At 36.4% G+C, this 27,431-nt stretch overlaps 1 protein-coding gene across 1 annotated transcript; it reads right to left on the reverse strand.

Moving 5' to 3' along the window:
* Window positions 1-2,115: 2,115 nt before the first annotated feature.
* On the reverse strand, window positions 2,116-25,613 carry LOC150079296 (carotenoid-cleaving dioxygenase, mitochondrial-like). Its single transcript, XM_090383802.1, has 10 exons — window positions 25,428-25,613; window positions 21,291-21,549; window positions 18,748-18,889; window positions 18,425-18,560; window positions 14,537-14,751; window positions 8,379-8,651; window positions 6,225-6,330; window positions 4,222-4,331; window positions 3,919-4,027; window positions 2,116-2,584 (listed from the first exon to the last, which is right to left on the reverse strand). Exons 1-10 carry the CDS (start codon window positions 25,531-25,533, stop codon window positions 2,397-2,399), a joined length of 1,644 nt encoding a protein of 547 aa, XP_090239928.1. The 5' UTR covers window positions 25,534-25,613; the 3' UTR covers window positions 2,116-2,396.
* Window positions 25,614-27,431: the final 1,818 nt, after the last annotated feature.

A 27,431-nucleotide genomic window follows, 5' to 3' on the forward strand; every position in this document is an offset into this window, starting at 1 on the left:
TAGAGACGATGCCAAATACCCTCCTGATGATAGAGTTTGGAGATGAGGAGTTGTCTTCCCTCTTGGACGGACTGTTCGGTACAGTATACAACATCGAGGCAATCCAAATACGTCCAGAAATTTTCGTTTCAAGGCTCAACCCGAACACAAAAAAGGAAAACATTCTAGTCCTTTTCAGAAATGACCTATTCGATGTTTGGGGATTAAAAACAAGATATCCCTCATACTTATCGTTCCTCGTTACCTGCCCCTCCAACAAAAGGCGTCATGTTCTTGATGATAAATTTTGGCCTCCTGGATCTTTAATCAAGCCATTCATGCACAATGATCGGTACGTGATAATACTGTACAATACCGAAAAGACTCCACCAAGGACAGCAATCAAAGGGTAACTTAGGACTAGACCACCAGGAAATGTCTTTCGCCGTTTTCCTACCAAAATATTTACAGTATAGTTAACAAACTATCTCTTTCAAACTACGTTCTTTGCAGAGGATTATGATTTTACGTACCTAACAGAAAATGATTCTCAAAGGTCAGGCATCTCGATTTTTCCCTATTCCCAACCTCATATAAATTTGTAGACAGATGCAGAAGGCAGGAAAGAAAGAGATGTAGGGATTTTCTAGGTGGATGAACTTACATTTACTGGAACACACAACAGCAATTTTACAAATTTTGCATAGTTTACATATCACCTAACCAAACTAATGATGATGATTTGGTTTTTAATGGTGCATTGGCAGCTAACGCCATAATGCGCCAAGTCAACTTGATCAAACTGAAGAAGACAGAATAGAATTAATCACATGGATGGCAGCCAGTCTGAGACCTAACTGCTCTCCCTTAATTTTAGGGGATTTCAACTTACGCCTAAGTAAATGTCTAGAGACCAGGAAAGATCTTGCTAAAGCCCCTCTCACATTTGATTTACTTCAGCTCGGAACGCCGCCTTTCACAAGGAGACCAGTCTCTTGACTTAATCTCCCACAACCAACAAGAGATAAAATTAAGAACTATTGGTAGTAAGTTCCAGTCAGATTATTCTCCTTTTGCAGGTGTTTTTCACTTTGTAACCAATGCTAAAACAGAAGGCAGTTCGAAAAACGAAAAGTCAATGAAAAATTTTTTTTTCTCTATATTCATAAAACTAGTCATAATTCTCAGACGCCTAATGAGCTATGAATGAGAAGGGTTGCAACCAAAATCGATGGAAAAAGCGTCACATTACCTTACAAAAAAACAAAGGCAAGCGGCTATCGATGGGACATCCAAGGTAATCCGAATCGTCCACTGCATATCGGCGTGGTTCAACCCAACTGTGAAGAGACTTTCATAAAAAACAAAAGGCATACCGGAAATGGAAGCAAACCTCTCGACTAACAGATTACAGTACGTACAAGAAAGAAAGAGCTAATTTCCTAAGGAGCAAAAGAGAGCAATAAAACAAATTATGTAGAAAAACTAGGGTTCCAAGTTAATTTACAAAATCAGCATCGAAACTTTGAAATAAATGACGAAACGTTAAAAAATGAGGTCCGAATAGGCAACACCCTAGTGAAGAAAGTTTCCTCCCACACGGAGCTGTGCCCGTGTGGGAGGAAAAGCTTGATTTTTGGAAAGAACTTTGATTACATTAAAAACAAAGCAAACGCAGCCACATTGAAGCCGCGTATGCCTTGGTTTCAACGTAATCAAAGTAATGTAATATTCTCCAAGTTTGGAAGACATTTTCTTCATTTCAAAATCATTTTCATAACAGATTTATGCAACACTTAAGCATATTTTGGGTAACGGCATTAACAAACTAGGATTAGTATTGCACGTGGAAGCATTATGGTTTGTTAAAGAGCGAAAGGGATTTAAATTCCAAGTACTTCTAATGGACCCGGCTAAATTAGTACCTAGGACGGTTAGAGAATTATTGTGAAAGCCGCAATAATTTTATTGTATTTAAGTAAAATAATAACTGCCGATTGTAGTCTTCTCAGAAAGCGTTTCTCGAGATTGCGTAATATTGGCTGCAAAGACTTTCCAGAAATAAACTCTTTATTTAATTTAACGCCATGCAATTTACAATGCAGTTTAACAAAGTACTTCACATAGTAACCATTTGCGTCTCGTCTAGCTTCATTCTGGTTGCATCCCATTAACGTGTTTCACGAATTAGCCTCAATAAAGATCAGGAAAGATCATCACATGGACTCGGATTTCTTCAGAAGTTACACCGCGCTATTTTCATAATATGGTTTAAAAGCCAATATAATGAACTCCTCGTTCTGTACGCAAGGTCATTTCAGTTTTAATTGTTCTGTCCACAAAGTTATTAAAGCTGTAATTTGAAGATAATAGGAACACTCGAAGACTGTTATTTGGAATATAACTCTTCTCTTATTTCATTTCTCCACATCTTCTACGTCGTCAGGAACATTATCTGGCCTAAAGATTCCGTGAAAGTCAGCAGGAACAGAAGATGGCGTACAGAATTCGCCTCTTCCAAGTTCCTTGTAAGTTTTAGCATCCAAAACAAGTAGTGATACCTTACGGTCATCATTTTGGTACAGAAGCGACGAGAGTATCACACCTGTAAAGAGAAAATTATAGAGTTGTTGGTACCTTAAATTTTAAATTTAATTTTCTATAAAATTATTTATAATTATATTTTATAACTTATATATATAATTAAATTATATATATTTTAAATTTATATAAATTTAGATTTTTTTTCATTATATACAAATTAATATAAATATAAGATGCAAAATAAAATAGCACTCGTAGTCCATGAGCATGGCCTGCGAGTGCAATGTCCATGTGTATGGTTTATCTCGGGATATAGCAATAGGTGTTGCCAAATAACCATGCTGATAAACTAGTTTTGTTCCATAATTTGTTTTACAGTTCGAAATATCTGATGTCGATGTTCACAACATTCATCATAAAATTCGGTTTCAATTAGACTGGGCTGGCCATCTGAAACCATACCAAATGATAAACTACTGTCCGACCAGATGACATTTCCATTATCTTATGTAACTTATTACTGATATGAGCTGAGTGCTTTTCCCTTTGGAGGACAGCAGATGTGAAGCTCTCAACCTTAATATCGTTCATTTTCCGATTATAATGTCAATTTTCACTATAATCCAATCTATATATAAAATCTTGACTACTGGCAGGTATTTACTTCTGGAAACTGGCTCAAATTCTTTCCCCAAGCCTGATTATCATTGTTACTATCACTGTTAAAGTAGTAGTATCTCAATCTAAACTATCAAATAACTGTCACTTTTTAAGAAGCACTTTACAATTCCCAGCGCAATTTTGCTCCATTTCAATCTTCGATTTATATTTATACGTAAATTGGCTCAATGAAATAAGATGACCTGCCTTAAGTTGGATAATATTCTTCCTGGATTATGTACATTGTCCTCGAGTAATCCACTGAATGGTCAACATTTATTTACTGTTCGAAATTCTGTTTTACCATTTCCAAAGAAGCTTCGATGTTAAAAGATACGTCATTTAACCAACGATGTTGGTAAAGATTCGTTAGCATTACATCTCTTTTGTGTTCTTCTGCGTAAAAAAAAAAGTTTTTGTCCATTTCTGGATCAGCTTCAGTGAGACCAGTGGCCAAAGCAGGGAACGTACGATGACACCAAATAAGTTTGAATTTCTGTATGGTATAGCCTTTTTTATAAGGTTTTTTTGTTTACAAATAACTGTTTCTTAATGATTCTTTCCTGATTATTAATATGCTTTGAGCATTTTATATTCCACATTTCGCGAACGGGAATTAAACAAAGGTTAAATTTCGAATGACATGGCTGTCAAAATAAATGGAAGAACTTATACTTAGTGGAATAATTGATTCGGTTTTCTAATCCTATCAATTAAGTTCAAACCGAGACTCACCATCATCTTCCTCTTCAGCTTCAGGTCTACCCACAAATACGGGTTCAGATGGTATGGCGCCTTCTTCTTTCCAAGTAAGAATAACTTTAGTCTCAACGTTCACTTTTATCTGTAAAATATAAATGGGTAAATGTTCTTTTGCAATATGAAAATATCATCCCAGAGCCTATTACTAGCTGCCTATAGGCAGCAAAGTGATAAGAACCAGACCCGATGCCATTATTTAAAATGTAACTCGTCAATTGAAAAACAGCATTAATTTCAAATGAGATGGTAACAGGCCAAGAAGAAACATGCACTTACCAGCGAATAACTTTGGAAACTTTCTTCTCTACCCCACGCGTAAAAATATTTGTATTTCTTTTCGTTGTGCTTTTCATAGTTTATCCTCGGCATTTCTGCCATCGCACAACCTGCAATAAGAACACACAGAAGTTTATTGAAAATTTTCTTCTTCTGTTTAAATTTGTACGCATGAAAATCAACAGTGCTAGGATAGAAAGCTGCATTAATACACTAGAGAAAAAAAAATAGAAAATATGAAGTGGGCATCTTTACATTTTTACATAGTCGGGGTGAGCTATTTTAGATGGTCAAGGTATATATTCGCATACTGTGAATGCAATGTCCTTAATTAAAAAAAAAAACTGATCGTAGACCCGATTTCAGCTCCGACTTAGCGGCAGACGTCGTCATAACTACTTAGCCATAAGGGGAGATTGAGTCCCTTCTAAGAAAGGGAAAAGACCAAAAAACTAATTCAGTTTATATGATATATTTTTCTCGTCACAGATTCTCTAGAGAAAAAGGGAGAGAGGATATACTTCATGTACAGTACCGGTTGTTAAAGAGCCTATCTGTGCTCCCTCTAACAACCATACCATCAAATCTCCAGACACTTCAAGGCCCACCTGTGTTGATGAAGTGGCAATTTTGGGACTGGTATCTGGCATTCAGAACGGGGTACTGTACAGAGCATTTACTTTCTAACACACGAAAACAAAATTAATAAATAAACAAGAGCTCCAAAGAACGACTTTGAAACTAAATGATGGGTTTGGTGCTTGAAATATGTACATATGAAAGTAAGGTCATGGAGGGTAAAGATATTGTGTTTGTAAATTGCTTGCCTTACGTTGTGCGTCTGCCTGATTTGCGTGATGAAAAATCAATTCGGCCACTACGGGGAAAAACTCCACAAGTTCTTTATCCTGAAGAAAGGAATTACGGACTTTTTAACCTTGATCGGTGATGGGACTCGAAACGAGGTCTCTTTCACTCGTTTCATAGAGCACCGAAGCTGTTTGCGAGGATGAAGAGTGATAGGCAACTACTGGAACGCAAATGGGTTGCAGGTGCACGAACTGTTGGCAACCTTTCTTGGTTGGCTTCATTGGGTCGTTCAAGTTATATTTTTACTTGTAAAAAAATAGTTTTTATTTTAAAATATATTTTATTGTGTCACCTTGTATAACGGAAATTGTAACACACATTTTAAAAAGTGGTTTGACCTTTGATCATTTTCAAAGTTTTGATTATTTTCAAATTTTTATTTAAAACTCAAGTGTCAGTTCAGAAGTTCGATCCTAAGTGAATTAACTTTGAAAATGAAATAAAACTTTATAGTTCTGATTACACAAAAGAAGAAGCAACATTTACAGCCGGGAAGCTAGCAAGGTAAGCGTGAATCAAAGTGTTTGGGGGTGGTTAATCGTGCGTGCATGAAACAAGTCCAGTGCTATGATGGAGTCTCAAAAAAAGTTAAAATCAATGCTTCACACATTATACGTTTTATTAAGAGAATATGGTAATCTAAAATTAAACAGATGATGAAATATCATTTATTTGACCTGTAAAAGCAATCTCGTATAATATCGGGGTATACAGTATATAATAAAATTATAATAAGAAGTAAAATTTAATCATAATCAAATAATAAATAATTATAACCAATCACAAATATTCACTATATTTGTGATGTATTCAATAATTTATTCAACAGTAATCACTAAATAATAAAATTATAATATGAATAGCCTATTATTATATTGTATATGTAACTAAATACTATTACTTTTATTTATCTTTCTTTCTAAAAGGTTCCATACTTGTCTCCAAGAGTAAATTTACGTAGCTCGGCTTTTGCTAAATAAAAGAAGTAAGCTATGCAGAACAAAGATTGTCAGCTAGTGATCATTTACCTACTTACAACTGGCTATAATAATATAAAAATATATCATCCGAAACGAATAATTTCTTTAGCTATAAATACCATTAATATAGAACTAGATATAAGTTATCGTTACCTGTGGCTGTTAGGTTCTCGTGGGCAAGAAAGATAGCGCCATCAGAACGCTGGTATGCCTTTGCTTCGGTTGTCTTCAAGCCAACTATGTTTGTGGTTGACGTAACCTAGGTATGAGAACCTGAAGTTAGTTATGTGCAACAGTAGGATTTTTACCTAAGAGCAGCTTTCAATTCAAAGCCCATTTCTCTCTAACCAAATATACCATAGCTTTATACTCGTAACTGAATCACCACTGCAACAAGAATTAAAAACTTCCTCTTTGCTATTATAATGCACCCAGAAATGAAAAACGAATGAAAATATATCCAAAGAATTGATTGATTAACGAATAAAATTAAAAGGGGTTTAATTTTATTCGTTATTATGAAATATTTTCAACCTTTCTAAAACCGCTTGGAGTTCTTGAAGAAATTAAAATAATTTTAAATTTTGCCGGGCACTTTATCCATTTCAATCAAGAAATTCTATATAATAATCCTAACGCTTGTAGATTAGGATTCAAGAGCATCTTCGTGGGATGCATGATGACTCTTTCTATGATTAAAGCCGGCCCCTTTCAAAATCGGCCATGTGGTAGGCAATGGCATACCACCACATTATCTGATGCCACAGAGACCATAACAAAACCAACTGCAAAAACTGCTGTTAAAGGAAGACCCGCAACTAAGTGGAAGGATAGGATCAATGAACTTTTGAGCGTGACATTTTGCGATGCCGCTCGTATAGCATATGATCGATGCAATTGGAGGATTTTGTTGGTGGCCACAACAGCTCCCCAGGGAACTATGTGACTGGAAGAAGAAGCATAGTGGTACCAATTAGTTGTTAACTATAAGAAATGAATAATGTGTTTGAAAGCAAAGTCTTGTGCTTTCAAACACCGTTCTAGCCTTGTTTCTTAATTACCAAAAAGCTCACGTGATTCTTATAATTTGCGATCATTCAGAGTTTCTTCTACAACAACCATACACTAACTCTGCATAAACCCTTGACAAAACGAAATCCTTTTCAAATATATTATCACCACTCGCATTGAACAAAATTCTCATTGATTGGCACTGTATTTTTTATGTCCTAAGTTCATTGTCCTTACGGCTATTATTATTTTTGCCCTTCGCCTCTTCTGGGCACCGAATATGACGTGATGTTTTGTGTTCAGATTTGACAGCGAAATTTATTAATTAAAATATGGCATTAACAATCACCCTGTTATCCCACGAAAAAAAGTTTGGTGTCTCCGAACTATAACCAGCTTTTAATAACACATCGTCAATCAGCAAGGTAAATAATAGTTTCAAACTACATATACGCCAAAATGTATCTGAACACACGATATACACTACATAAATTATTTATGATATGTAATTAGTACACAGCATTTCGTTTATACTTATATTTACCACTCACGTGTTACACCAAAACAATAGAGCAGGCATGCATCTTAGTTCTATGTTGTTGGAGAGTACTCCCGGAAAAAGAGCCAGAAAGTACTGGGTAGGGAGGGTAGCGAAAACTATTTTGTTTTATCCATTTTCTCGAAAACTTCTAATTCAACAAATCTGAACTCCAGTACGTGTAAAAGTTCGGCAAAACAAAATTCTCGGGATTCATGAAAAAAAATATTTTTCTACCTAATTTTCGCAACGTTCATCCGAATGCTGAGATTCTTCTAGAAGGCAACATCCATCATACATTCGTGAACGTTGACGGTTAGCGAATTTTGCGAGCGGCGTTCATTCTTCACTCTCCCCAGATAACAGATGAAAGAAAAATCGCTCAGAAAACCTAATTAAGATTCTCAGAGAAATTTATTTATTTGTGATGAATATACAGTACCCGAGTCAATCCAAAATCTTAATCAAATATTAGACAAAAAGAGGATATGTTTTAGAATAAGGAGTTCAAGAAAATATAGCAGAAAAATATGGTATACATGAAAATAAACTTAATAGTTTAGGCAAATAAGGAGTGTACCAAATCAAGGTCACTTCACATGGTGTGGAAAAATAGCTTCAAAAATCAGTCATCACCCAATAAAAGATGTCTGGTAATTTTAAAAGCCCAAAGTGTTCTAAACGATGGAAAAATTATAGAAAGTGACGTGTAGAATGTATAACAGTATAGCAAAAGTGATTTCATTAAAACCACCTACCTTATTCTGTAAGGGAACCCCCAGGGGTAACACATAACGTCTGGCGCAGCTTCTGATCAGCTCACTTTGCTTTTTCGGATAGTTCACAGTGTCTTCCAGAAACTTGACGAACAAACCTCTCATTATTCCATCGTCTTCGTAACAACACATATCCACAATAAGGTGGTTGTCTTCCTCGTAGGCGTTTATATGATGGAACACAAAAAAAGCATCGGCAAAATATTTTGCTTTTAAAACTTCTCCGGTATTTCTTTTGATAACCACGAACCTTACCTATAAAAAGAAAAGAAATCTTCGAATTGTACTTTGTTCAATCACACTAGAAGTGCCATTTAGCAGTTTGCAATGGAATAATGTGCTTGAAAGATTACTTTTTAATGAAAATTTTCATTTTACGTAAGATCACAATTTATAGCTATGTTACATCGTTCTCGAGTTAAAACATCGTAAGTAAAACTAGTTAAGAGTCTGCGTGCCTGTGTCACTTAAGTCCAACATACTGTTCCTTTTCTATTCAAAACATACTCGTGTGGTCGCTTACCAGCATCAGACTTCACAGCCAATGATCAGCCTGACGTAGCCGAGTTGTGAGGAGCGAGAATGCTGTCGCACACGCTCTTTGAGTGAACCGTGGTTCAAGCCCGTGACTGCCAAATACGATTAACGATTGTATTCATAAGGATGTGGAGTACCGGAGTATAAACAAGAACATCTTTGCATATGTAGTGCGAATGCATTAGCTCTTTATGGAGTTAAGGAGAATAAAATTAAAAAAATTCTCGCACTTTACTGTGATCGATTTCAATCAAGGGGATTTTTCAGACCCCACTAAAGACCGAAGGCGGATATTCTTCCTTGAGACTTGGACTTATGATCAACTTGGAGACAAATACCGTTACTCACGGTTCAGTATAAGTTCCTAATTAGCAATTTAGCCATTGGTCGTAACTTATACAATTCTTTACTTTAATCTTTTCTACATTGTGATGATTGTATATTTTGCAACTTCATGTAAAGATATACCTGTCCCTGTTATCATCCGGAAATAAATTTCAGCTTTCATCCTCTTGTCCTAACTTCGACCGTTAATAAAAAAAATTGAATAAATTCATGACTTGGACTTGATTTATCTCAAAACCTTTTATCTGATAGATGACATAGATTCGTATAAACACCGACACAAGCCAACAAATCCCTGTGAGATTTGTTGGCTTGTGTTAGTTGGCATTTATTAGTTTCTGTCAGTGCTTATACGAATACCAAATATCATAAGCTTATATCAAATACTTATCAATAATCATATCATAAGCCAAGAAACCCCTAGCTTATGATATGAACTTAAACAATATCTCTCTTCAGACGGATTAGAAATATGGCAAAGGCAGCTCAAAATGTCTTTCACCTGGAAGAAGTTACGTAATGATATCAATATCAACATTAAAGGATAACCCATTCAAAAAGTTAAAATGCACAAAGATCCGGAGGTAGTATGGGATGAGGGTCTGATATTCCAAGCTTACCTCCTGAACAATAAAACAAAATTGTTCTCTGCAATGTGGGCAACCCACCAGGAACTAACATGGATATGTGATGCTGAATTAGTCAAGAAATAAGCCCGCTGATGTCTCTAACACATACCTTTATATGCAGCAACTACATGGTCACCTGCCGCTAAATGTGCTCCTATGGCACATTTCAACGTGTTCTATCGCCTCCTTGAATACTGGCTGCTGAAATGGCTCAACCGGCGGACTGGCAACCAGCACACCATTTCTATGGCTCAACTCTACATCAGTTTTGTAGTCACCCTAAGGAAACAACAGATCCCCCTCGATCCCCCCCCCCCCGATATCACAAACCTGATTAAAACTCCCCGAATGGCTGGAAGTTGCCAAGCAGACCATGGCTTCCGCTAAGAAACAGTTTTAACAATCCCAAAGTTCTGAGACGCTTGTTTACCGGAAAAATGGTAGATTTGATTAAAAATCTGGCCATTGATCTAGATAAATTTTGCCAACAGAAAGCGTACAGACACCTTAAACTAATAGAAACACACACATGTTTATCGTTATGACTTCAAGGATACCAGCTGAAGGAAAACCAGATGTCAAAGCAACTCATGATAGGATAAACATAAAATAAAACAAAGCCGTTACTAATTTCCACCCTCGGTACCTAAGACATTAAAAGAATTTGTGTCAATTTTTCAATTGACACAAATAGTTTCCTCTAGTCCTAGAAAATAACACCAACTCTTATACCTTAAGTACCTTAAGAAAATAACACTTACTGTTGTACCTTAAGTCTTTGTTAATGCCATAGAGAAGGTCTTAATGGTTTAGGTAAACTGCTAATTAGGGGGTGGGGTTATATGATGTCTTTGTTGAGATTCAGATAAAGGATATGGACCAAGGTTACATCTGTTTTTTCCTTGAGAAAAAGCAGATGTAAAAAGCTGTTGGATATTTCATAATGTTATATACACGGAAAGAACCAATGAATTGGATACAGCAATCTCCAGCGGTTATTTGCAGTAGAAAAGTACTGTACTTCAGTAAATATCAATAAAGGATGTATTAGTAAGGGTAGCAAAAAGAATACAAAATTTAGCCTCTATGGAGTCTATGGTGAAGAGGCAATACAGGATCATCTCCTGAGTGTTGTAAATGAAATGAGCGAATTTGAACTCTTAGTCAAATCAACTAATTCCAATATTGTACAAATAGCTGAAACATGGTGCCATTTCGAGACATGGGATGATGAATTTCATTACAACAGTCCAGAACAAATAGGGAGGAGTGAAGAGGTGGGGGTTTATGCTGCTTATTAAAAGCTGCTTGGAAAAAAAAAAGAAAAAAAAACGGTTCCCAGAATCTGATCAAGTTCAGATACATTTGGGTTCGTGTGGTGTGAGATGACCAGTGCAGAGGTTCCAAACTTTTATACCTTGTTTCCCTCCCCCTCAAAATGTTTCATAAATTTAACGTTCCACTTTCTAGAACAAGTGCAAATGAACAGACGTGACATAACTTGGCTATGAGTATACACACTTTTATAAATTAATATTATTTCAGTACATTTAATTTCAAAGGTTGGAATAAAATACCCTTCATGTCTAGATTAGTGAGCTTGTCCATATTTATTAAAAAAAAAAAAAAATTGCTTCGTAAAAACAATATCCCCAATAAATCAAATGTGCCCCCTAGGGCATACCCTACCATTCAGAAACCTCGGAATAGTGATAAAGGAAAGACGATAGTGAGGATGCCAAGGGATTGCGAAGAGTACGATAAAAGTATCTTTAAACAACCTAAGTGGGCAAGCAGAAGCGAGTGTATTGTTATGGGCGACTTTAATTTCCCTCTTACAGATCCGAAATCGGGGACACGCAACACACCACACAGTGGTGGTACTTTTTTTGAATCAACTATTCATTTCAACACTGGATGACTATTTATTTCAATAGAGAAGCAAAAGGGGATCAAATATCCTTGACGTACCTCTCACCAAGTATCCAAGCAGCATCAAAAATATGACAGTTCAGAAACCGAAAGCAGGGGGTGATCATAATGCCATGAAATGAGTAGTATCCAAAGATATTTCGGTGGTTAATGGGAAAGATCAGGACTATAATTACAGGAAAGGGAAAGTACGGTGAACTCAGGTACGTCGTTTTCTTGAGGTCTATTAATTAGAGTTATTACTGTATTCTCTTTGATACTAATGCACTACGGGAAGTGCTTAAAGGACTTATTCTGAAGGCCACGAACAGAGTCATTTCAGTTTGAGAAGCATTACAAAAGAAAGATGCCAAAATGGATGACAAGAGAGCTGGAAGACTTAGTTGAGCTAACGAAAAACTCAAAAAGTTGAGCTAACGTAAGTCTCCCCAGTGCATAAGGGAGGAACTAAAGAAGTAATGCCCAATTATGGAACAGTGATTTTGACTTCTATGGTTGGTAAGATTATGAATCTATGGTTAAAGATACAATAAAAGACAAACCTGGACAAGAATGGCATCCTAAATTGGTCTCAGAATGATTTCGTTAAGAGAAGATCTAGCCTGGAAAATCTGGCTTATTACTGTGACGAGGTTTTAAAGCAGCTGGATACAAAAAAAAAAAAAAAAAAAAAAAATTGCATATATCTGAATTTTTGTTCAGTTCTTGCTTTAAATTATAGCAGGCTGGGATGACAGGAAAAATTTATCAGCGGTGGGTTGAAGGACGAGAGAGAGAGAGAGAGATGGTCATAATAAATGTCATAACTGATCAGAATGGACTAGAATAACAAGTGGGGTCCCTCTGGGATCAGTGCTCGAACCCCTCTCGTTTCATATGTTCCTAAATGATATTGATGAGAGGATACAGGGGAGGCTGTCACAGTTTGCTGAAGACAAAGTCTGAGAAGGGGGCACCGATCAGATCCAGGCTATGTTCCTTCAGAAGGATTAAAGGATGTACCGAATGAAAAAGATATGGAGATTACGACAGAGAGACATGAACTTTAACATGCGATATAAGCAGACAGTGAAGTGTTCTATTTATTTTCATGGGAATTTTGTAAGAAGATAGAATGAAGTGATTGTCCCTCTCTGTAAGACGATGGCGCTACCATACTTGAGTATTCTACCTAAACCTGGAGGACGCAGTGAAAAGAAGGCAGAAGTTCAGGAGAAGGGCAACTGGATTAGTGAATAGCACTAAGCATTATCCTTATGAGGAACGTCTTTCTTGGAAGATGTGATCTGAAGATCTTTGCAACTAGAGACCTTAGGGACGTCTCCGACTGAAGTATATAAATCCCTAAGGGGGATTAATAAAATGAATAAGACAACAGAGAAATGTTGTCTCATTGCTGAGCGAGTGAGACAAGAATCAGAGGGTACTATTATAAAATCTTAAGGAGTAGCAGTATATGAGATTTTATGGACTTTACTTTCTGTAGAGTGCTATGGAGCGCTGTAATGAGTTGCCTTCAAGGGTGGCCGAGGCAGAGTTTGGAAAAATTCAAAGAATAGTTAGACAGTAACTTTTTGACTAAGTAAATAATATACATTTCTTTTTTCTTTCTTTCTTTCTTTTTTTTTTTTTTTTTTTGTAGATATAGAATAAGTTCGCGTCCTTTCATCATTATGTTATTTAAATCTTCGCTCACAAATTCATTTCACTCCTTCTCACAGAGAAGTACAGTTTCTTCTAGATTTTGTTATGGATATTTCTATAGGCACTGTTCCTATGAATTTAGCACCTGCAATTTCCCTGTTCACCCAAAAAGTTAAAACACGTTTAAACGAACTATTATCTATTCAGTATCCGACTCCAACCTCGCCAAAGTAACTTTTCTCTTCATTTATTCCTTATTCTTCTGGTTCTACAAAAACTTTTCCTTCGTATGTGCGAAGGAAATTACCTTCTCAATGTATTCAAACGTCCTTTTCAAAGTGGCCTTGGTAAATGCAGATAAACAGCTCCAGAAATATTAGCAGATGAGTCATGCTATGGAGTTTATCGAGTTCCAAAGGGGTACGATTGTCGATTTGTCGGTACATGCTGCAGTACATAGTTTGGCTTTCATAGTGAACACTGTAAGATATCACGAAAAGATAGAAGTCATGTTGGCCACAGCCAGGAGGACTCACTTCAACTACTATAAGGGGGGGGGGAATTGCACTGAAGGAGAAATTCCAGCTGATGGCTATGTTGAAGTGGTCGAAACTCTTCGACGAAGTACTATCATTCAGTCCACCAGCACAGCGGGACCACACTTTATTAATCTTTTTAATAATAGGCCACGTTCTTTAATATTAATGATACTTGAATACTTCTCGGAGGATAGCGTATTTTTAAAAATTATAATCTACAAAAATTCAACCCCATTTCCAGTTTCTTCTAGTCTCCCAACCTTAGCCTTCCATAGTACTAAAATAATAGGGGTTTCAACAACCTTCCGGGTTTGAGATCACCATAAAAATTATCGTATACTTTTTTTGGGAAAAATAATTATTTTTGATTTCAGTTAAAGTAATGGTGTTTAAGCTTATTTAGGAAACTAACTGATCTCGGAATTATAGCCTTTGTTGCAAATGAATAGGAAAGCTAATCGAAAGATATAATATTTAAACTACAGAAGTTTGCAATTATCTAAGATGTATTTACTTTTTCTTTTGGACACCACTGCAACAAGTCGAAGAAACGTTTGTGAGTGAGGCCACTTGTCATCATTCCCGGTACAGAGATGTAGAGAGGCTGTTCCACAAAGATAAAGTAATTTTCGCTCATCCCAAAACTGTGGTAATAGCTGGGATAGAAGCGGTGTCGAGGCTGAATGGTGCTAACTATCTTTCCTCTATTGAAAGTCGAGCTATTTCCATCTGTAAAGAACAACTTCATTGTCTCAAAAGAAAGAAATAGTACACATTTTCTTCGATTTTATTTATAATTTTATAAGAATCTGTTTAACTTATTACACGAAACATTTTCAAACTTCACTGTGTTATGTGTATTATAAACATTGGCCACTTTCAATCTGAACTGTGAAATACAATAGTTCCGGGTTCACAATATTGAATTTTAAATGAATAGACTTCTAATGGCATTGTTCATTAAAAACTGACAGCGTACAGGAAAGAAAGTTTGGGGCTCTGAGACCTCCAAGGTGTGATAATAAAGTTCTCGGACTATGTTTGTTTGTTATTTGGTTTTTAGGAGCATTAGCAACTAAGGCCATATTGCTCTGCTCTCGGACTAGTACTGTTGCAGTCATGTTCGATGAGTTTCAAAATAAACTGGGGTGGTATATTGTACTTCAAGCTTTCTCCAACAGATGGTGGTACAAAGATTGCCCAGTAGGCTGACAGGTTGCAAGTAACAACTAGTTTCATCAGTAGCGTTAACATTCAATGTCACGATTTTGCAATGGAGGAACGAACGAATAACAAATTTTGCTTTAAATTCGAGAAAATCTGCAAAAGAAACGTATGAAAATGTTAAAAGCTGTTTATGGTGATGAAACTTTAAGTTGTACTTTAATTTTGATATAAGTGGTTCAAAGACAGATGAGGATGTTCGCGATAACCCAAGAAGTGAGCATCTTCAACCTCTCGAAATGGGGACAGAGTTGCAAAAGTTCGGGAAATTGTGACAAGAGATCATCGTTTTACTCTCAAAATGATAGCCAAGGATATGAATAAGGAGACGATTTATCAAATTCTGCATGAAGATTTAGGGTAAAGGAAGGTCTGTACAACATTTGTGGAGCACAACCTCACGGATGAGCAGAAACAACGAAGAGTGTCTTGCGAAGACTTCATCTAGACCTGTCAAGACAATGTTAATTTCCTCGACTGTACTGTCACCGGAGATGAGTGTTGGGTGTTTCAGAGCGACCCAGAGACGAAAAGTCAGAGCATGCTGCGTACTTCAAAATCATCACCAAAGCCAGAAGGTTTCGCTTAGAGAAATCCAGGATCAAGACGATGTTGATCATGTTTTTCGACAACCAGGGTGTGATCACAAGGAATTTGTACTTGAAGGAGAGAGAGAGCTGAGTTCAACGAACAGGTGCTTCAATGAATATTGAAGATTATTTCCCCGGGTGAGCCGCAATTTCGAGAGAAAGGTAGCTGGTTCTTGTTGTACGACAATGTCTTCCGCCAATTCAACGTTTGTTGTGAAGACATTTCTGGTGAACAGTGTCCCCCCTATAATTATTAATAGCATGTGTGTGTGTGTGCAAAAATTTTAAGTTGTGCAATTTTTTCCTAGTGACAAAAACTTGTGCCCACTAAACTGAGTGCATGTAAAACTGCAAACCTAAAATTACTTTTTATCATATATTTTTTTGGAATTTAACTTTTTGTGTGCAGTTGAATTTCCTGTGTGCGTTGATTTCAAAACCCGTGTGTGCACGCACAGTTTAGAGGGAATACTGCTGAAGAAACATTGCATTGTACAGATCAGCCATTCACTCTCCAGATCTAGCGCCAGCGGACTTCTTATTTCCCAAGGTGAAAAGTGCCCTCAAAGGAAAGAAAATTTCAGGTTGTTGAGGACTTAAGAAAAAAAAGCAACTTCCGAAGTGAACACAATCTCTTTGGACGCCTTCGCTGACTCTTTTCAGAAACTATTAGAACAACGTAAAGAGGGCATTCAATCAGGTGGTGATTACTTTGAATAACAAAACTATTTTTGAGCTCTTTTACTTTGTGTTTTTTTTATTGCACCAGTCTGGAAACTTTATTGCTACACCTAGCATGCACAAAATTAAGAAAGTTTTCAGATTCTATGTACAAATAAGAGTGTGCAAACTTCCTTTTAAAAGTTAGTTCACAGTTAATAAAAGCAACTAGCAAAATTCTCAGTGAAAATTAATGAAATTACAGTGTACATTAGAGTAGCATTGTTTGTAATGCCATAAGAGAGTCAGTAGTTTGTATAAAGCAAAAATTATCTTCAGGAGTATCCCGCCCACTTATAATAAATGGAACTCCAGTAAATTGAACCCTTAACCCTCGAAATTCTGGTTAGCAAAATAGTATGATAAAGTGCAATAAGCTGGCTTGTAGTTTTTATAATCATGACAAGGTTCGCTTTTAAAAATCGGATTAGGATGTCAAGATGTTGTTGGAAATAATTGGGACAAAAATGAGTTTAAGTCCAAAATCCGGGAGAATTGAAAAAGGAACAATGTGAACTTCGCCATTTTTTTTTCAAATATGAAAAAGAAAAGTCAGTTTTTCATATCTAAAAATAAAATAAAAAAGGAATGTTTATATAAGAGAAAGTATAGAGTAATATAATTTAAAAATAATTACATTAATACATTTTAGGAATAATTAAGCAGTATTTCAGTAAAATAAATCAGGAACTACAGATTTTACTCAATTATTGAGCAAATTTTGTTTTGTAAATTTTTATTCATCTTCTTCGTACCTCATATTTTGATCATTTTGTAAAAATTTCAGCGTTAAATTTATAAAACATAATGAAATTAATGATTTTACAATCATATTTCATTCATCTGACCACTGAACATTTATTTACGAAAAATTCTTTCAGCATTTCAATTATTGCATCCTATAGATGGACATGATGGAGTTAAACATGTACGCATTACGAAACAGATGGGGAATTGCGAGTTTCTACATTTTGCATGCAAACTCCATTGCTGTTTGGTTGAACCAAGTTTGCTTCATGCACTACGATGAAAGAGATTGAAAAACACGAATTTTCACGTTTAGTAGAAGCAATTATTTTGGAACACATCCTTCCGGGAAGTCATAATTTGTGACAGATGATCTGCATGTCATTTCAGCATTGCTGAAATCCGGCTTGGTATATGTAGCAACCTGTTTTCATGCAGAAATTTAGAAAATTACGTGTACAACAGTTCCCAGCATGTTTCGAAAGTTAACAATGTACCAATACTCGATATATTTACTGGTTTAAAACTATTCAAATAAAGGGAGGAGTACACTAAAATTACACTGATGACCACGCAGGTCATGAATCATTCGAAAACACTAAATACATAGGAGGCTAATTCTAGATGAAGGCAGAAGCACAAACCTGATGAACATTTTCGTAATTTTTCCAAAAATATGATGTACATTTTTGGAAAATTGGGTTCTGAGGCATGACTCATCTCCATGTTATGCAGTTTTGATAAGGTTCACATTACTCTGAATTTTCCGTAAGATGCACCTTCAGATGATACTGAATTTCCTAAATGGTGGATAGGTCTTTGGGAGAACACTAATAAATATCTTCCAAGATCTTCAAGACTGAAAAGTCAGGTTTTTGTATTTTTGGAGGTCGTTCTACAGACAATAATGTTAGAAACATTGCTTTCCCTATTCATCCCCCCACACCTCTTTCTGTGGTTATTCGTTATCATAGAAAAAACAGCATAGTACAACAACTAGCAAAATAATTTAAATATCACCGAGTTAAAAATATTTGTATCCTTGCACAATTTTTTAAAATATCTAATTAACTGAATTAAAAGCCCGCTGCAATAAACATCTAAAGCCTTAATCTACTTACCAGTATGCGGAAATTCTATAATGTGATAAGCTTGAGAGGTTCCAAAGCTGGTTCCAAGGTTGTACACGTCACCATCTTTGGAAGAGTGAGAATGAGCTGTTGCGGTATGCACAGCAACGTAACGACTGATATTGACCTATATGAAATAAGAGGAGGAACAAATTATAAAAGGAAGTCATAAATTAGCAGCACATTCAAGTTTGACAAGAAAGATTTATTTTTATTACACTAGATGAATATGTATTAGGTTTTTCATATTGAGAAATGTCATCGTACACTTTATTTGCTTAATAACGGTACGTTATTTTAAGACTTATACTTGCCCTCTTTTCAGTCTCCAATGTCTTTGGGTTAATCTTTGTAATGAAGTTGGTTTCTGTACTGGCGTAGAGGTCATCTCCGTACTGCACAATATTCACCAAGTCGTTGTCTGTCATCTCAGTGTTAGAAAACGTGGACATCAGCCTGTGAGAAGCAGAAAAAAAAATTATTAAGTTTTCAAACCATCGTGTAAGTAATAAGGGGATATTCCTGCTGCCTAATTATCATTACCATTAGGTCGTTTTTACAGTTTAAATACTTCTAAAATATATAGTCCCCAAAAATGTACCTCTTGAAGTTGTTTAAAAAATATTATTTACAAACTGATTCAATGCACTGAATCAATTTGTAATTGCAAAGGCCATGTTGCCCGTAATTTTTTCAATACGTAAGACTTTTTGTACAAATTTCAATCCTTGTGTATTTATTCTCATTTCTCATTAGGAAACGCATATGAAAGAAGGTTTTTCCGAGACCAGAAAAGAGAGAGAGAGAGAGAGAGAGAGAGAGAGAGAGAGAGAGAGAGAGAGAGAGAGAGAGAGAGAGAAAATGAAGAAGAACGAAAGTTGGTTTAGTAAATTTTGAGTAGAATCATGAATGGATACCGACTGGTTTACAGATGTTCGGAATTTCGTTTTGAAACAAGGACAACATTTTATGAACATTTTATAAAAATTAGTGACAAGTTAGTCTCATGGGTGAATTGATAAATTTGCTGACACAGAAACCTGAAATGAAGTATCCTAGATATTAAAGTGACATTTGACACAATAATTTTAAATCTCCAATATTATTTCAAAATTAAGAGCAATTTAATTAAAATTTTTAACAAGTGAAGTTGTTAAGCCAAAGAATCCTATTTTTAAAAACCTATGATTTGATCCATATTCGGACCTGCTCTAGTGGTGTTCCCAAAGGTGGTGTCCTGTTTTCCTTTCTTCTCATGTGCTGCCACTCTCCACCCATACTTCCAAGATCAAAATAATGTAGCAGTTTATGCAGACGATATCAAATTGTTTTATAATATCCATAATCCCAACCAAGTACTGGGTGTTATTCACCAAGCAAATTTCTAAATCAACGAATTGCAACACTATCTCTTCAACACAGGACTGACCATGAACCCCGAAAGCTCATATCCTTTAGATATTAGCTTTCAGAACAAAAGGAACAAAAAAATGGAGTCAATTCTTTTAATACGTGAGTATGAAACAGAAGAGAGTGAATCAGACAGTCCACTTACTTGATCAAAGAGTCTGAGAAATCCCAGTAGAAGTGGCAGATAAGTAGAATATGTACTTTTCAATTATCTTTACAATTGAAGGCCCAGTCGAACCACGGTGGTGCAGTGACAAGAAACCAGACTGCTGTAAATTAAGTGACACGACAATCTCGGAGAAAAGTCTATGGGGAAAACCAATGAAGCTGAAAGAGAGTGGTTGGCATTCATTCTGTTATATTAAAAAATTGCTGAACATGAGTGCATCATCCCATTGGGAATATTAATACGATTATTATTAGACTCTGGGACGATCCACCTGACTGGAGATGTGCTAATGTGTCCTTAGTCTACAAGGGAGTTGCAAAAGACGTGATGGGTAAATAAAAACCAGGGACTTTGACTTCAGTGGGGATGAGATCATGTAATCGCTGATTAAGGATAAAATACAGGCCTATCTCGATAGGAACAGTATCCTTAACTGATCACAACATGGGTTCTTGAAAGGAAGTCTTGCCGGACCCACCTAGTTAATTATTATAACGAAATTATAAAACAGTTGGATGCTTTATTGACATTATCAATAAAAGTTTTGACACGTTTCATCATAAAAAAAAGCTGTTATATAAACCGGGGAAGATTGAGGTTACTGGCAAGGTCCTTCTTTTGGATCTTCCCATGCCCAGTATCCGTCTCCTATTTTTTAATCAAATGCTGATTAAAAAATTATCAGCATTTGATTAATGTGAAACAGACAGTGGTCATAAATGAACATTTCTCAAGCTGCATCAGTGTAACAGGTGGAGTCCCTCAAGCATTCAGAAGTATTAATAATATTGATGAGAGTGCAGGAGTAGTTGGCAAACCTTTCTGAAGACTTAAAGATCGAAATGGTGGTAAACGATCAGAGCCAAGCAATTTTGCTTCAAATGACTGAAATCGGCGTAAAAGTGGCAGAGCATCTCAAGAAGATCAGGGCATTATATACTTTATCAGTTTCCCCTTATGCATCTAATAGAAGCATACAAGTCCCTGAAGGGAAGGAATCAGTAAAACCAACGAAGGAGGTACATTTCCACTGATAGGAGAAACAAGAAGAAAAAAATTCGTTTCCTTGCATAATTCAGCCATTATAATACTAATAATAACTTCCTTTACAAATTTTTTTGCGCCATAAGTAACGCCTGTTAGTATGGAAGACATGAGGTTAACAGAACTCTCTGAAAAAACGTTTTTAGCCATTTTGATAAGATGCCGTTAACTGCTAGCGTAGCCCCAAATTATAATTTTTCTACCACTATAATACCTTACTTTTATTGTACTTACCTTTGAAGTATAGTCTTGCAGGGATCGGGGTGAGCAACAGTCCCAAACTCAGACACCACAATTCGCCCGGCTTTCATATTTCGTTTGTATGTTTCACTCCTGAGAAATCGATTTTGGTAAGTGATCCGGCCATCCTGTATATGAAATCGATGGACTAGAGCGAGTCCATCAAACACATGTTGATATTTGTCTGGTCCAACCTCCAATAATCCACCTCCTACTCTGATGAGCGATCCCTTCAGCCATGATGGAATATCTCCTAGGAAAGTAGAGAGTATCTTTACAGAAACTCGAGAAACAGAAAAGAGCTTGTTTTCTCCTAAACTGTAGTGTAGCATACTATAGACATGCCAGTTCGATTAAGTAATATAACAAGAACGCTATGTAACAAATCTTATCCTATTGCTCCACTTGTGGTATGTTACCCTGTACTTTAGCGCGTGATTGTAGAAAGAAAGAGAGTAAAATAAGCACAAATTACTTTTCCGATGCAAAAATCGGAGGAAGCATTAAAATTTCTCCACTAGATGGCATCCCTTATATCACACACAGACAAGGGTAACGGATGAACTTTCCTCCGGATGGTATGTTAATCAATGACACTAAAGCACCTGACACCGAATTCTGGTGAGGAATGCTAATCACTAGAATTCGGTCAATGGTGAATTTAATCCTGACCTAGCAACCAGGACTAAATTCACTTCACATACGTTATTAATTGCATGCACTGAGCATTGCGGTTCCCAGTAGAAGCTTTACATTAAACATATTAAACAGCATTTCATTCACACCATGCATGAAATCGAAAAGAGGTAAATTAAATATAGCGATGGACATGTCTCACACTACCTTGTTCTGACCTACTAATCTCTCGCTTACGAAATAGGGACAGTGATTATTGTATGTAAAGTCTGGTACAGCAGTGACCGTGCTATATTTCCCTTTTACAACCATTTTCACTTTATTTTCGCAGTAAATTAAGTTTTCGTCCGCAAAAAAGAAACAGGTGCTTATCCACTGATGGCAAATGAAGATCAATTTTGGCAGCGATCTTAGAATGGCAATATCTTCTGTATATTACAATTGTGTTCAAGTCGTTTCATCCGCGAGGGTATTCCGATTTATACTCCTCCCCCCTCTTACAAGATACAATTTCTTTTTAAAAGTGGATAGAAAACGAAAAGTAACTATCTACATAATTGATTATGCAGATCGCTAATGATTATTGGTAATTCCGGTAATGTTTAGTGCATGACAGCAAATTATGTTTCTTGAGAGGGGAAAGATTACGCTGGCCGGCAAAAAATCATTTTTTTCTCTCCTTACTAAAATTCAAGATGATTCTTGTAGATCTCACGTTGCCGAATTCAATTATGCTAACCATATTTCTGTAATGTTAAGGAAGAAGGGATTAAAGTCAAAAACTAAGTTTCTAATAAAAAGATTTAATATATTTTAAGAAAATGTTACATACAGTACTAAATATTGAACAATGAGTCTATTAATCCTATTCTATTTACAAAAATGTTTATCTGATAACATAAACACTTATTTTGTCGTTCTTTGCCTTTTATCATCGTCCACTGCTGTCTCCCGTACGAGATTCCAAGAGTAACTTGGCAACATAATTTGGACTCCATTTTCCCTGTTATCTTTTTTCCATTTGAGAAATACCTTGGTGAAACCTTTCATCATGTTCATCGGACCCCACTCCCAGATTTGCAGGAAAAAGTCTAAATGGGAGCTTTAACGACATGCTGCATCCCAACTCTGTACGCTAAAATTTTGGTAAGTGATCCGGTCAATGGTGACCGGATCACTTACACATCCACAATTTCACTGTGATTTTGTTATTTCTCATTGCCTAAAAATTTCCGTCAAACGTTTTCGACTGCCTTTCCGTCTCTTATTACTGTAGCATTTAATTTTTTAGTGTATTCTTCATCTTGGTACAGCAGTTTGATTTTGAGAATCCACAAAAATTCCCTCTTTTACCTTGGCTTCACTGATTCGAAGAAACTTTTGCCTCAAATAGGAAATCCTTTTTTGTCCATCACTTTCACAAATATTTTTATCAAACGTAGCTTGATGTGCAATGGAGTAAATGGATTTTTGACTTATCCACCAAAGGGGGATGTGCTACATTTTTCTGGCCTGGTGTAGTTTCTGAACGGTCTGGCCATTCTTTTACCCTGTAGTGGCAATCCTTCGCTCGGCTGTTCCACTCCCATAAAAAGCAGCAGTATTAAGTGTATCCACCTTGCAACCCAGTCAGCAAAGCTATCACTTTTAGGTCGGCACAGATATTCCATTTGTATTCTTGATAACATATTTTTCGCAAAAGAACCTGTAGGTTCTCGTACGTTTCCTTCATGTGAACTGCATGGGCCAATGGTATAGATGGATGCTTATTTCTATTATGGAGTAAAACTGCTTTCAGACTGACATTGGATGAATCAATGAAAAGACTCCACTGTTAGGGGAAGTGCTCCAAATGTAACTATTTCATTAATTCCTGGACTTTGTTACAATAAACCAGACCACCATCTATGGAGTAATAGATCGTTATGTTATATTGCCTCTTCTTATATAAAGACACCTTGATGCCCTTTTCAAGAAGATTCCACTGCTGAAGCTGTGATCTTAGTAATTGAGCTTTGGTTTTGGAGAGATCCAAATGTCTAACCAAATCGTTCAATTCTGCCTGAGTGATTAGATGTGGCGTTGCAGTATCAAAAGTTCGAAAAGTCTTGATACTTCAATGCCGAAGTATCAAAAGTTGAAAAGTCTGGTTCTGTACTCGTTCTGGGTTCTGCATCTTCTGGAGACTCCTTTTCCGATCCTGAATCAGAGTCAAGTCCATAGTTGCTGGTGGCTTTGTCACTGGCATTGCACCATCGTGAGGAACCAGCCTTAGAGCAGAAGGTACGTTGGGATACTCTATTTTACAATTGAATTTCCCAGAAAAACCAGAAATATTGGTTATACAAAAGTAACAATTGTTTATATGGTCTAGAAGTTCCGCCATATCACCGGAACAGCAAATGGCATCGATTCATGAGTACTTCTAAGCCAGCCTGTTAATGTCCTTGAACATGAGCGACAGGAAATCTTTGGAGTCCATACTTTATCTCCAACCTTGCATCCAAAATAGAGTTCACAGGGTTTTTCTCATAAGTTGCGACAGTGGCTTACGCTGCGATTTTAATACCACTTCTCCGCAAATGTAGCAAAAGCTATCAGTTTCATTTCAGCAAGAACGTAACATATTTCATGTACGATTGGGATACGCGCACATAAGAACACTATTAAGAAACTGTAGATTTTTATTTCTAATTTAAACACAATTCACGATTTACACTAATGCACACAACACTTGTTTACAAAAAGTAATTCACTAAAACATTTTTTCACCACTCGCTCTCTGGCAACTACATACACTTTTTGAAATACGAAAATGCTTACTTTGTGCGGAACCCCTCGTATATACACTGTATACCGGTTGAGAAGTTTCTAGAAGGCACATAAATGTTTCTAGGGAACTCAGTCGAAAGTTTTAGAGCCTTCCAGAAACAATATTCTAGAACGTTCCGGAACATTCTTGAACGCTGTAGAAAGCTCACGAATGCTCTAGAAAACTCCCAAATGGTCTAGGGAAAAAAAATAAATAGATGGAAAAGATGATTAAACCAATTATAGCTCTTGGTTTTCGGTTATTAACCGACGATATTTGGAAACCGAGAGTGATGAAAGCTTTTTAAGCACATATCTGAGTTTTTGAACATATTTCCTGCAAGAATCTCTCCAGATTATTTCAGGGAGGAAATTGATGCCGACCAGCTTTCTTCTTATCATCAGCCATTGCACGTTTGTCGAATGCTCGTGAAGTCGGTGCAAAGTACGCCAGCGGCTAGTTGACACCTCATAAAATGGTTACTGCAGTGCATGCTCGACATACCGATTTCTGTATGACGTGAGAGTCTTGTGCTTGATATGCCTACTAGTTCCTTATTTAATTGCTATGCGCAGTAAAGTCGTATAGCATAATGATATACCATTTGTAAGAGACCTTCTATTTAAAATAAACTTTCTTTCTTTCTATTTAAAATAAAGACTCAATAATAGGACAATTAATACCTGATATTTTTCCCTCTTTGGGGTTAACACATTCTGATCGACACGAACGAAGATACGGTATTAGCAGCTCGGCTGCAGTTACACGTTCTTTGGATTTTTCTTCCATTTCTTTTTAATCGAAGTAAACGACGCCTACTCCCTCACGATGCCTTACTGCGAGTAACCAAATATGTTGTGTGCTTGTTGCTGTCGCTTGGATTCACGGGAATGATAAAAACACTTCAATTCGTGTTTCGTAACAGGTTTCAGCAACAGTACATACTCAGTACAGGAAGTTTTCCACACGTGTTAGTCACACTAACCTTGAACTATCACATGTATCGTAATTGTTCCCGATGTCAAGTTTTCGTAATTTTTATAATTATTCTTTCAATGTCGATTGTGTAGTTCAGACAGCAATCCAATAACAGGGATTTTTAAGATACTCTAGTTGCCTAATCCGTTAATTTTAACTGCGAATGAAATTAATTTTATTTAATTCACTAAAAAGCAAATTAAACGTTCCAACTCCTTCAACGTGATATAAAAATGTTGACTAGAAAGTACTGAAATAGGTTATCATAGCCTGTTTTACGCTTTAAATAAATGGCAGATGTTTGACAGTAGCGCAATATCAGGGCAACTCGTTGCGAAGCTGTTGTTGTTTTGGTTTTTAGGCGCATCAGCAACTTAGTCTATATTGTACCGTCGTGTACTATGTCTGTAAAAGTGTGTATGTATATTCACGAGCCTATTTGAATGTTGCGCGGGCCGAAAAAAAAAAAAAAAAAACTCAGGGGGGGGAACCTCGCCTTCCTCCTTTAGAAACTCCTCCACATTATAACGTGATTTAAATCCAGATCTTTCGGGACGAATGGCCGAGGCTGTGTGGGTTGAGTTAGTCGACCGGGACTTATAAGAGTTCCCCCCACCCTCTTCCACAGAAATATTTGTAAAATGCACGCAGTTTTCAGACAAGGACAGAGTTGGCTCAGCGAAAATTCTAAACATTCCCAAGCATGGGGAGTGAGCCCAAGAAAGTGGTATGCTAGAAAAAGACTGATATTGATCGTGCTTTGGGGAAGGGGGGATATGTATATTTTCTGTGTCCAGAATTTAAATTCATTTACGTTATGTGTTCACATTTATTAAATTTGCAACCACCGTTATTTTATCATTATTATCACCCAGATTTCCACTTTCGCTGTATATTCGCGACCATAATATTATATTTTTTGTTAATCTTAAAGAACAACGAAAAACAAAAGTAATGAAACACGTTAACCTGCAGAAAGGATTTAGACTTACAAATTCATTTCGCAGATGTACGTTGAATAACACGTGACTCCAAACTCCCTTTCCATTTAAGGTCTTATTTCTGCAATCCGTTTTATTGGAGTCTTAAAAACAGAGACGTTTTTAAGACTCCAAAGTACTCGGTAAAATTTGCTGGAGGGATAACATTCATGGATTATAATATTTTGCATTACTATGGATCCCGAAACTTGTGGGAACAGTTGGCCCGTTATACTGATTACGTAAATCCATTAAAAACGCTCCGTCGATCACAACAGTTGACGAAGCGTTTTTCAGCAATTGTGTTATGTAACCTTATTGGTTTGAAAAATATTTCATCCAGAGTCATTCTCTGAATGGTTCACACATAGTGGAGATTTCAGATCTTCCGGGCAATGCTGTTCATACGTTTACTCAATGACGTCATCTCGTCTTGTTTAGCGCCATCTGCTCACAGTTCTTTTCTTATGTAACCATTTCAAGCTATGAAGACTACAAATAATCCTATCATCCGTAAAGTGTATAAAGAGCACAACTACGTCTTCAGGTCGCTTAAATGGTTTTAAGTGGCCCAAGAACTAATCCTTGGTCTCACAACGACTGTCTTTTCTGATTTTAATCAACATGAATGAAAGGATAAAGGGCGCGGTGTCAATATTTGCAGACGACGCAAAGATTGGAAGAGTCATTAATGATCAGTGCCAAGCAGGCTCCTTCAGGATGATTTGA

This window comes from Mastigoproctus giganteus, chromosome 10, assembly GCF_048544385.1.
Source record: "Mastigoproctus giganteus isolate SK-2022 chromosome 10, ASM4854438v1, whole genome shotgun sequence".
Lineage (NCBI taxonomy): Eukaryota > Metazoa > Arthropoda > Arachnida > Uropygi > Thelyphonidae > Mastigoproctus > Mastigoproctus giganteus.